Source organism: Octopus sinensis, linkage group LG20 (assembly GCF_006345805.1).
Source record: "Octopus sinensis linkage group LG20, ASM634580v1, whole genome shotgun sequence".
In the NCBI taxonomy this organism is placed as follows: domain Eukaryota; kingdom Metazoa; phylum Mollusca; class Cephalopoda; order Octopoda; family Octopodidae; genus Octopus; species Octopus sinensis.
The window spans coordinates 23,048,383-23,061,421 of record NC_043016.1 but is presented as its reverse complement, the minus strand read 5'-3'; the positions used below and the strand labels follow the sequence as shown (position 1 = coordinate 23,061,421).

The 13,039-nt window shown below is 34.8% G+C and overlaps 1 protein-coding gene across 4 annotated transcripts in view; it reads left to right on the top strand.

Moving 5' to 3' along the window:
* LOC115222635 (ribose-phosphate pyrophosphokinase 1) overlaps nucleotides 1-13,039 on the top strand; it is a 95,207-nt gene that overhangs the window by 64,460 nt on the left and 17,708 nt on the right. For all 4 annotated transcript variants that reach the window (XR_003882739.2, XR_003882740.2, XM_036511738.1 and 1 more), the window contains exons 3-5: nucleotides 10,271-10,454; nucleotides 12,483-12,581; nucleotides 12,831-12,955. Coding sequence is in view for 2 of the 4 variants with exons in the window: in XM_036511738.1 (XP_036367631.1) it covers nucleotides 10,271-10,454; nucleotides 12,483-12,581; nucleotides 12,831-12,955 (408 nt within the window). In the remaining 2 variants the exon portion in view is untranslated. The remainder of the gene's footprint in view (nucleotides 1-10,270; nucleotides 10,455-12,482; nucleotides 12,582-12,830; nucleotides 12,956-13,039) is intronic.

Sequence of the window (13,039 nt, the reverse complement as noted above, 5' to 3'; positions counted from 1 at the left end):
AAGAATGTATTATAAAAGAACGGAAGTATAATAAATAATCAAATAAATGTTGGTTCACTTCTACGTGTCAGTTCTTAAGACAGGCCACTAGATCAGTATTTAAACAAAAATAGTATTTAAGATTTTCGCATAAATGTAAAAATATGTTACTTATCAGTAGGATTCTTGTTTTTAATAATTATAATTTTAAAGAAGTGAGATAGAAAAATTTACTATGGCAAAATAATAACAGTCTCTAATTTAGGCACAAGTCCAGCATTTTAGCTGGAATGAGCTATTCATACAAAGTTGCCCTTGGTAGGATTTGAACTAAATGGTATTTTGTCAGATGCTTTAACAATTTAACGACTCTACTCCTTAATAAAGGTTTCTAATTTGGGCAGAATACTAGCTATATTCTTTTCTACTCTAGGCACTAGGCCCGAAATTTTTGGGGAAGGGGCCAGTCGATTAAGATCGACCACAGTACGCAACTGGTACTTTATTTATCGACGTCGAAAGGATGAAAGGCAAAGTCGACCTCGGCGGAATTCGAACTCAGAACGTAAAGACAGTCGAAATATCGCTAAGCATTTCGCCCCGCGTGCTAACGCTTCTGCCACCTCACCGCCATACTAGCAGTATTGAGAAGAGGTAGATTAGTGGATTGTATATTGTCTCTGGTACTTTTATTTTATCAACCCTGAAAGGATGAAAGGCAAAATATACAAACAGTTGTCAATTAATTTGAGCTTCAGAGCAGATGTGTTTAGTTTCTGCATCTCAGCTCTTTCATACCCACGTGGGTTTGCTAGAAAGGCAGTTTGCTTCCTGCCCTATATAATAAGTGTAGTAGTAGTAGTAGTGATACAGATGATCATAGTAAGAATAATATCAACATACACTAAATAACCTAATACAAAATATACTTCCATTCACCACTAAAATACATTTGCTGACTGTGACCCATTCTTGGTCAGCTAGTTAGTCACTTGTTTTTTTAACCAGCAGAGATGAAAAGGTCAGAGGTTTAGGCTATTTTTAGAATACTAACACCACGTGGGTGAAATACTTTGGTTGAATTTGTATTTAGTTCTGATGGGATCTGAAATGCATTTAATAGCACCCTGAACAAGTGGCAATTAACACCAGATGCAGAATTTTGCAGTGTGCACCTAGTTGCAGCAGAAATGGAAATAAGCGATTGACTGCAGAATAAAACTGTATATATAAATCTCTTGTTCTCCTTAATTATTAATTTATCATTTTTTCTCTACCAACAACATGCAGTCTATAGAGAATGGATTTGTTGATATGAAAATCTACTGAGGGATAGTAAAACAACTAGAGTTTTTCTACACTCTCAGAGGTTAGCCGGCATTATTTAACTGGTAAAAGTGAATGCGGTACCCTCCAGGATTGAACATCCCTACCAACCTAATTTAGAAATTTACCTTGTGTGTGTGTTAAGAAGGGCGTCATACTGTGCCAAGCTGACATGAAGCTCAATGGAGGCCTGTGGCTCACCAGATCTTGTCAAACAGTCAAAGTACATACCAGTATAGAAAAATGAACATTAAATGATGATAACTATAGTAAATTTAAGATTTACTTTTTTGAATTTTGTCCTTTTTCTCACTTTTCTCTATGAATCATTTTTCATTCATAAAATGAATGATAATACTAAAGTGATTCATAAAATGAATCATTTAAATATTAATGGTGTTCAATCAATTGGGATGTTTCCATACAAGGCCATCAAAATATTATGACTTTGAAAATGAAGCTTAATCATTTGCCTAATGAAGTTTAGAATGTAAAACTTCGTAGAGGCTGGTAAAGCACTAGGCTAAGAAGATGCAATATTATAATTGATAAAATAAGTACCTGTAATGTTATAATCACACACCTCTCTGTTTACCATTTAACTATACCCAAACACAGAGAGCATGACAGTAGAAGGATTTTAGTCTATCCCAGTCTTAGGTATCAGGGAGACTGGCTAACAAGAAACAGATTGTACTATTTTTCTGGATTGCCCGCTATTATTTATTATTGTTGTAAGAGTGGTGGGTTGTTAAAGCACCAGGGAAAATGCTTTGCAAATCTCATTGGGTCGACTGCAGAGGCCTTGAGGAGCTGATCACGAGGGATTCAAATGAATTTTAAACGATTAAAATCCAGATCCTTGGTTTTTAAAGAAAGAAAAGTCAACAATTTTCATTTTCCACTTGGCAGCATAAAAATCTTTTCTTGAATACGTGCTTTTAAAATTGGAGTGTGTCTTGCACTTCTATGTCTCTCTCATGCAATTTCATGGAAGGCACTGAAAATTAGTTCTCTAGTCAATGCATGGTAGTGGGGTTGAACTTCTGTATTATGTAGAGGCAGAAATTTTGATGGATTCACGAGATACTTCCAAGGACAGAAAATGCAAATATCACAGACCTCAGAATCTGGCTACAAGGCTCTGGATGACATGGGATATCAACTGTTGACAGAAGGAATAGCAGATGCTAGTGAGGATGAAGACAGTGTGCCATTCCCCAAAAAACCCAAACAGACAAACCTTTGATAACATTATTTTACATATTGCTTGTCAACAGAAACTGATATTAGATCTTGTATAGACTTGTGGAATAATAAAATACTTGAGAAAAGTGTTAGCTGGCAAAATTGTTCAAGAGTTGGGGTAAAAATTGCTTTCTGATATTTGTTGCAATGTTTTATGTTCTGAGTTCAAATCCTGCCATGGTCAATTTTGCCTTTTATCTCTCCAGGTTAAGCACCAGTCAAGAACTGGAGTCGGAGATATCAACTAATCCCCTCCTTTCAAAATACTGGACCTGCACCTGTATTAAAAACCACCAATAATATTAATATGCTAACTTTTTGTTATTGTACATACCTGTTGTGTGCGTCACACTTTACTACAAAGAAGTGGCAAAGCAAGAGAGTGTGAGAGAGAAAGAGTGAAAGAAACTAAGTGGTGATGGCATTCGTTTTGTGTTTTTAAATGTTTCAGGGAGGAAGTAAGAGAAAGAGACAGTGAACGGTGACAGCGTTTGTTTTGTGTTTTTAAATGTTTTAGATAGGACATAAGAGAGAAAGAAAGGGACAAAGTGAAAGAGACAGTGAGTTGTGACGGCGTTCATTTTGTTTTTAAATGTTTATCGCATAGCAAGAGAAGTAGATACGCACATTGTTACATCAAAAACGGGAGAGGAGAGAAGAGGGATACAGGAAGACAAAGTGAGAGAGACAGTAGATACATAAATCCAAAGAAAAGTTTATACATAGATACATACACAGCAAATATTGGGTGTCAATTTCTCTTTCCCTTCTTTTATGTCCCTCTTCTACTGCATTTCAATTTGTACATTAAGGTTCTTTGAATATGTACGATATATTTTAAGGTTAAATTAATAATTCCGTTTACGCTTGTGTAACAGATATTTTGGTTGGATTATATAGTCATTGGTGTTACATTACTTTCTATATTCTGTAACTGTCACTATATACTTTTCTAGGCCTGAAATTTTTGTGGGGAGGGAGCCTCAGTTGATTAGATTGATACTTAATTATCAACCCTGAAAGGACAAAAGGCAAAGTTGATCTCGGCAGAATTTGAACTTAGAACGTAAAGACAGCCGGTCATAATATATAAACATTTCTCATGGCGCCAGTACACTGTTTACAGATCATCATTGTTTAACGTCTGCTTTCCATGCTGGCATGGGTTGGACGGTTTGATTGAGGGCTGGCAAGCCAGAAGGCTGCACCGGTCTCCAATCTGATCTGGCTGGTTATATAGCACTGGCATAGGGCACGGTTATGGTCTTACTTGGCTTGCCGGGTCTTCTTGAGCACAGTATATCTCCAAAGGTCTCGGTCACTTGTCATTGCCTTGGTGAGGCCCAATGTTCAATGGTTGTGCTTCACCACCTCATCCCAGGTCTTCCTGGGTTTGCTTCTTCCAGAGGTTCCCTCAACAGCTAGGGTATGATACTTTTTCACACAACTTTCCTCATCCATTCACAACACGTGACCATACCAGTGCAGTCGTCTCTCTTGCACACCACATCTGATGCTTCTTAAGTCCAACTTTTCTCTCGGGGCACTTACACTGTTGTGTATGCACACTGACATTACACATCCAGCGAAGCATACTGGCTTCATTCCTTGCAAGCTTATGCATATCTTCAGCAGTCACAGCCCATGTTTCACTGCCATGTAGCATTGCTGTTAGCACACATGCGTCATACAATCTATCTTTTACTCTGATTGAGAGGCCCTTGGTCACCAGCAGAGGTAGGAGCTCTCTGAACTTTGCCCAGGCTAGCCTTCATCTAGTAGCTACATTTTCAGAGCATCCATCCCTGCTACTGACATGGTACGAAAGCTAGGTAACGAAATGTGATGGAAGCTGTTCTCTGTACTTTTTCAGTGTTTATTGCTCCTGAGCATTTGCCACACACAAAAACTATCTTCCCAGTTAGCCTTCCTTTGATATAGCTGCATCTCTTATGTGTCCATAACTTACACTGGGTACATCTTATAGAGTTTCTACCTACACCTTTTCTACAGATTGAGCAGGGCCATCTACCTGAAGATGGTTTGTAGCCTGTCTGCCTTCTTACTTATTAAGACTGGTTTTTGCTAGGTTGAGTCTAAGACCTTTCAATTCTAATCCTTGCTTCCACACCTGAAACTTCTTTACATTTTTTGTTTTCCATGAATTTTTAATGGGTCCAGCTAGTTATTATCTTTTTTAGATGATTTTGATTAAAATTTCGTAGTAAACTTACCTGTTGCTACCAAATCTTTAAATAATTAGGTAGCCACAGTTACAGATGCAGATGAATTTCTTTTTTTAAGTCTCAGTTACAAAAACTAGCTTGTATGTGCAGTAGTGTGTTTAAAGGTATTCTTTTGTATATATATTCAGGTGTTTGCACCTGCTTCTTTTTAAAAGTAATTTATTCATGAAAACAAGGGCATTACTCATAAAGATATACCTGACCTATTACACAATTAAACCCAAATTGCTTAATGCCGCAGAGTTATAACTGAGGAAGGAAACCTGGACAGTTAGCTTGCAAAGACTAGAAATACGTCATTAAAATACTGCACAAACCTACCTTACAGGTTTGCAACTTGTGTGGTTGTTCCTCATTCTCCTCCTCTTACCTCATAATTAGCAACTAGGTGTTGTTGAAGCAAAGGCAACATTATTCTTCATTAACACTATGAATAACCGTAGCTCCTGCACAAGATCTGTGCATTACCCACTTGTCTAATGCAATTGTTTAGCATAGATATATGTGAAACAAGCATCAAGAACATGTTCTCATCTTTATGGCCAACGGCTTGGTATGATCAGACAATATTTCAGTTTATCACTACTGCTTCATTGTACAGTGATAGTTGGCCCCACATCCATTGTCTTCATGACTATATGTCTGAATATATTCAACCTTACAGAACATGACAAAGCTGCTTCATCCTAATTCTTGCTTTAGGTGTTCTTATGGCTTATCACTTTCCTAGTCATATGTTGTTGATAATAATTACTGTCTATCTTTTGTTTTTACTATATGTTAGAGATGTGTTATCCTTGCTTTATATATTTAATTGTATTTCAAGTAGCAACAACAGTGTATTGCTATGAAATTGTTTGATAGGGTGATCACTGATTACAAAGAAGGATGACATCACTAAATCAGTTCATGTCTACATGGGAGAGCAGGTATTAAATATAAGAGAATGAGTGTTTTAAACCACTCTGAATATACAGCTTAAAAGTGTTCTGTTCATATCTTTCAGTAGAAAGTAACGCAAGATGTTAGTCTGGTGCCAAGATGACTTGTAGAAAGTAATTTCTTTGCCAGATATAAAGTAAGACTTGGCTCTTGTCAGGTGGGTTAGTGCAGAAAAAGAACAAGAGGCATTTGTACTTTTCTTGAAACAAGTTTGAAACTAATTTTTCTGACTAAGAATTTCATTACAAGATTTGAGTTGTGGTTTTTTTTTTTTAGTCATTCACTATTCAATAGATTTAAGAATAAATATAAGTTCTAAAGAAAAGAGAACAACTTAGGTTTAGAATATTTGATTTTTATCTCTTGGTGATTTCTGAGCGTTGTTCTGTAGTAATTTGCCTACCTGTGAGAGAGGTAGGGTCTCTTGTTGTTGAGAAAACCAATATTTTATTAGTTGAAGATAATAATTGAGTGCAGCTTATTGGTAGTATGAAACTGCAAAGAGCTGAACAGCAGAGGGTCTTCCAAGAAGCCCCCTTCATGCAAGTGTTTCAGCCTATAACTCCCTTACACTTCAAGGAGACTGGATGTCATCTGGGTTATGATTATTAAACACCCCTCTGCTACCACATTCTGTGCCAGTGTACAAAGTAACCCTCCTGAATAGTTAAGATGCCCCAGAACCAATATTGTAACCAGTTTATTGTAAGATAGTTGTCTTGGCTAAATTATACCTTTTGAAATTCACATCCATTCCTCATTGACCCAATTCAATTGGAACTCTTCACAGCTGCTACTGCTATTATTACCTTATGATTTGAGCTCTCTTTCTGCCAGAAATTGAGAGCCACAAAGTATCTATTCCTTATTTGCCTTTAGTATTCGACTTCTGATGCTAAGAATTTTCAGAAATCCATTTATCCAAGACTTAAAACTTTTATTTGAGTGGACAGGAATAAAACACTATTAACCCTTTCGATACTAACCCAGCCGTAATTGACCGAGAGACCCATTGTTATTTAAATGTCAATTTAAGCTCAAATCTCTTTAGCACATTTGTGAAAATATGTGATTTCACTTTGTAAATAGTTGAGTTATAGTATCCGACATTGTTTAATGTGATATCTGAACTCGGTGAATTTTGGGAGATTTTTTTCCACATTTTTTCGGCGTCTTTTTTTAAATTTTTTTTTTTATCAACTTTGAAAATGGATAGGAGTTTCTTACTATCAAGCAGTGATTCCGAATTTAAAGGTTTTTCAACAGAAAATAGGGAGTTATCAAGAAAAAGAATGGTGTACTAGAATGAATAGGATATTTCTGTATCCGAAACCGAAAGCAGCGATTCTGAAGAAACTGAAAGCGGCAATAGCAACAGCCAAGACGATTTTACATTGGAATGAAGTAAAAACTTTAGAAATGTTTTTATTAGCAATTTTTCTGAGGAGGTCTATCCATGGTCTAGGAAGTGAAACTGTTAGACTTATTTTTTCAGTATGCTTGTTTGAAGCTATCACTGCAGAAACAAACTGTTATGCAGAATGTAAACAAACAGTATATGCCAGGAAAGCCCATGAAATGGATCAAAGTTTGGAAAATTTGTGAAGCAAATACTGAGTACTGCTGTGGATTTAGGGAAAATAATGTTAGTCAGCATAAATGATTAAGAGGAAGATGCTGTAAATATTGGATTTTACAAAGTCATCTAGCATTCAAGTGATGTTACATACACCTGTCTCTAGATATGTATTTATTTTGTTTATGAGAGTTTAAATTATTCTTATGTCCAGACTAGATTTAAACTGGCCAGATCCAGCCTCTTAAACCTATCTTATGTCATTTTAAAAATAAACAATTGCATCATTGAAATCTCAAAGCTATGAGATAATGCAGAATTAATTTGAAACAATGTGAATAAATAACCATTATGTTGTTGCTTAAACCAAGTTCAGTATTGGTTTAGCAGAGAATAAAAATTGCCAGACTGCATATAGTACTGCATTATTGAAGGTATCTCTATTTTATCAGGATACAATAGATGGATTTAGGTTGCTTTTCCTAGCAGTTCAAGCGATAATGTTGAGGCTCATATGTTTGGCTGTTACATATTAAATGCAATGTACAACTAACTTGGCAATTAACAAGTATATCTGATATGCAGTCCTGGGAAAAACAAAATAAAACCATATTTCTGTGCTTTAGTAATTTAAACTTTAAACGATTTTAATACTTTTATCATGAAGAAATTTCGAAAGCGGGATGTGAACATTGAATAGTCTTTAGCCAATATTTATTAAGTCTTTGTTGAGACAACAGAGCAGTGGATTAGGTGATTATATAATCAATATATATATATTTAAAGCCATTAGGAATAATATATATATAAATAATTATAAACATAAAGAATGTAAATGCATTATCTACAATTTATTTTCATCTTACACATGCTTCAAATTGCCTAGCACAATGCAACCACTGCATATTGCAGTTTGCATATTTAATCAGTCTTTCATTTGATCTGATATACTGTGATTAATACACTGAAAATAATTGATCTACTGTGGATTACAAATTGTACTTGTCACAAATTGCCATAATATCAACTGGGCAATTTCATTAGCCAGGTTCTGTATTCACAGAGAGCTTAAATAAGTATCCACCTGCATTTATTTAATCCCTATTCTCCATCCTTACTCAAATTCATCTAATCTAATATATAAAATGGAGATGTGTGTGTATTTGCTTTTCACGTGAAAACGGCTTCAGCAATTACTTCCATACTTCTGATGCACGAATAATTTGACTTTGGGCATATAGTAGGGTCTTTGTTTGATTTAAAAACAAAAGAAACAAAATATTACTTTATATTTATGATTCACTTCTTTAAAGCGGTTTCTCAATGTCAGCTTCCGGTATTGACGTAAAAACAGTGAAATCTCTCACTCTCTATTTTAATGTTTGCTATTTGTAAACAACTGCAATAAATTACTGAAAGAAATATTTATGAAGTTAACAAATTTAGATATTTGGTACAAGATAGTTTTTAACATGCTTTTATTTATACGATTTTTTTTTCATTCTTGTCTCATTCATTGTTTGCAATGTTTTCTCTCTCTCTCTCTCACACACACGTTTTTGTATGTACGTTTGTATACATTTATGCATGTGTGATTCAAGGGGTGTGTTGTCATGTATATGTACATAAATAATTACATATGCATACATCTTTTTTCTATGTATGTGCATGTGTGTGAGAGTGAGTGATGTCTAAGTGGCACTCTCTCTTTCTTTCTTGCCTATTTATTTATGTATGTATGTATCTATACACACCCCTTCACTTGTTCCTTCATACACACACACACACGTCCATTTCATCTGATGTTTGATTCTGTATGTACATGTATCTGTGTGTGCGTGCAGCATTCCACACCAGAAACAAACATGAATTTGTAACATTGCTTCTCTCCAAGGTGAGGTAACTGAAAAGAATTGCAGTTGCTGTACCATTATCTGGCTTTGCTGTCACCATTCTCCCAGGAGGACAAACAGCTCATTCTGCTTTTGAATTACCAGCAGACCTGGTCACAAATGACAATTGAATTTGTAACATATGCAGATTCAGCTTCACCAGAAGCATTGTGCCAATGCCATCTGATCATTTGGGATGAATGCACCATGCCACATAGAGGTGCAATGGAAGCTCTTGGTAAGATGTTATAGGACATCAGAGGCAACAATAAATCTATGGGAGGAGTTACATTAGTTTTATCAAGAATGACTGGTAGTGAATGTTATTCCCAGACGAACAAGATCTGATGAAATAAAAGCATGCATTAAGTCTTCACACCTATGGAATAAAGTACTGAAATTCTCCTTTAATACTAATGTGTGACTTTTATTCCATGGGGACCAATGTGCAAAACAGTTTTCAACCTGGCTCCTCCAATCAGGAAATGGAGAAAGTACCATTTGATGGGAACAGTGATATCAGTTTGGCTCATATGGCTATCATGAGGAATTTCCCAACTGAATTTGAAGAACAGAGTATTGCCAGACTTAAGTAATAATTATAATTCACATAAATGGTTGTGTGGAAGGGTAATTCTTGCTCCAAAAAATGAGACAGTATCAAGGATTAATCATGAATTAATGAATAAGATTCCATCAGTCATTAGGGAGTCCAAATCAATTGATTCAGTCCTTGATGAAAATCAAGCTATCCATTACCCAGCAGAGTTCCTTAATTCTCTTGAGTCACCTGGAACTCCTCCACATAAACTTTTTCTGAAGGTAAGAGTCCCAATAATGCTTCTGAGAAATTTAGATTCATTCATGATGGTCACATATATGTTGGTGCTCAGGAGATGTTGAAACCAAATATAAAGCATCTAATTTAATCTGTCCCTGTGTCTTTCTGCAGCAGTTCCATTGATCATTTGTTTATTTATGATCTGTTGGTATATTGATTTTTTAAGAAAATGTAAAGTCTTTTATTTATCAAAGTTTAAAAAAAAATTTTTCTATTTCAGTGTGGAGATAGGAGAGTCTGTACGTGGTGAAGATGTCTACATCGTACAGAGTGGATGTGGAGAAGTCAACGACATGTTGATGGAATTATTAATCATGATCAATGCTTGCAAGATTGCTTCTGCTTGTAGAGTAACTGCTGTCATACCATGTTTTCCATATGCTCGCCAAGATAAGAAAGACAAAGTAAGGACACCAATATTTCTATTTTACATGTAAAATGTGTTAACCCTTTAGCATTTAAACTGGCCATATCTGGTCAAAATATATCTATTCTCTGTTCAGATTGGCCAGATATGGCTTTTCACACCTACCCTTAGGATGATATTCTATAAATATATAACCACATCATTGAAATATTGAAGCTATAAGAAAATACATTATTAATTCAAAACAATGTGAATAAATTATGACATTTGACAAAATGTTAAAGGATTAAATTTTGGAGGCAGTAAAGCAAGATAGAAATGCTAGTGTCACACTACACTAAATATCTTGTATCAGCCAAAATGTGGTTGAAGGCAAAATACTTCAGAGGATCACTCTGCACACTCAATAAAAACAAAGTTAGGTCAAATATGTAATTTGGTGAGTTGGAAAGCTTCAATCAACCTAGATTATCCAAGCAATGAGAGCATATGAGTACAATATACTTTGCTGAGGAGTTGAATTAGGCTGAAACATGCCTGTTCTATCCATTGGCTTTGAAAATATTTGATTCACTAATCAACTGATCTTATCTGCCTTGTTTTAGCATTCTTGAAGGGAGTTTTTGTCCTGATTGCTTGGAAATATTTCTTTTCAACAAAGTTCTGCAACTCACTGTATTATGTATATGAAACACTGATGTAAATAATGCATTTTTGTGCAGATCCCAACTTGGTCAATCTAGTTCTTTATCCAGGTGAATCAAAACTATATAAAGATAATATGCAACAACTGAGTTAAAGAATTTTAAGATAATTAGATGTAGTTTACACATTTTAATTAAGTTGCTATACCAAACTAAATAAATGACAAAGCAGCTGTAAATTACAGTACACTACACCTACTCTCCACACTACACCTGCTCTCCTACAAAATTTAGTCTTACATCTATTCGAAAGAAGTTAATAGAACAGCCCTCTGAACTCATCTAATCTATTCCATATTTTTTCTCTCTTATTAGGCTGTGGTGGTGTTTAGCAACCACATTGTTTTGATGACAAAATTCTGAACTTGCAATTAGTATTTGTGAGCCATAGCCACTATTAGATCATGTTTCTTTTTATCTGCATATTTTCTGGTGTAATAAAGTCAATAAAATTATCATTAATTTGTCAACGTTTGTGGGTGCTGGTGAGCAAAATGTTAATCATTTGGCTTTAGTTGTAGCTGTCCCAGTTCTTTTAATTGATCTGCAGATCTAGAATTAATTATTGATTTTTATTAATTATTGAGCATGACTTTTTAATGATTTAATTTTTTGCCTGGTATAATGTATCTTGGAAAATATCCAGTGCAACCTTTTTATTAAGGGAGATTTGGTTACTACTACATTGGCGTTCTTGTTGGTTAGATGGATTTAGCTCCTTTCAACCTTTCCATAAAACAACTAATAGAATTGTTGTCATTACTTCATTGATGTAATAAATATTTGAGTGAGTTATTCTTCATTTGGCAGCAGAGGAAAAAGGGTCAGTATTTCTAATGAACACTTGGGTTTATAGTAAGTTAAAGATAGCATAAGCTCAAGAGTTATAATTCCGCTTGCTCTGCCCTGAGACAAGAATTGGTTTAATGCTTACTTCACATTTCAGTGTTTATCATTATGGAGCTCAAATGAATTACGAGGACTTGTACACAGTTGTTTAAACTTCTGAAAGCATTTTCATAGTGGTATGACAAATGATTCTACAAGTATCTGAAATATTTTCAGGTAGAAAAAGCAACTAGTTTAGATGGTCTCTTTCACTTGCTCTTTTCATTCGTTTCTCCTTTATTTCTCTTGTAGCTCCTCTCTCTCTCTCTCAGATACAAAAAAATTTTAATCTACTTATCTCACTAAACAAGATACATTCCATTATTCTATTTAAAACATAACTGACATTTTCTCTAATATCTCAAAAGAATTTTAAAAATTTCAATACTGAATTTGTTGTTAACATTTTTATGTTGGATTCTTTTAAGTATTGTTTTGAAATTATTGTCACTAATTTGTATTTGTTTTCTCAGAGCAGGGCCCCTATATCTGCAAAACTTGTTGCTAACATGCTCTCTGTTGCTGGAGCTGATCACATCATCACAATGGATCTGCATGCTTCTCAGATTCAGGTAAATACTTTTTTTATATATATATCATTATCGTTACTCTTAATTTCATCTTTCTTTTTCTATTTCTTTTACTCTTTCTCAACATTTAGCCAAAAGTTTTACTTCACTCAGTTCACTTACTTTCATACTTCATACTCTTGTATTGTAAAATTTTAACCTTTTTTTTATGACTGAAAAGAATCTAAGACATTTACTGAAATAGGATTTCTGTTGTTGCTAATTAACAAGAATAATTTCTTTTATATTTAGGGATTTTTTGATATACCAGTTGACAATTTGTATGCTGAACCTGCTGTGTTGAAATGGATCAAAAGTAACATTCCTGAATGGAGGAACTGCACAATAGTTTCCCCTGATGCTGGTGGTGCAAAACGGTGAGTGGTAGTAGTAATTGCAGCAATAGTCTTGGTGGTCGGCATCTATATTTAATATTCAAAATTTTAATATAGTCTAGGAGG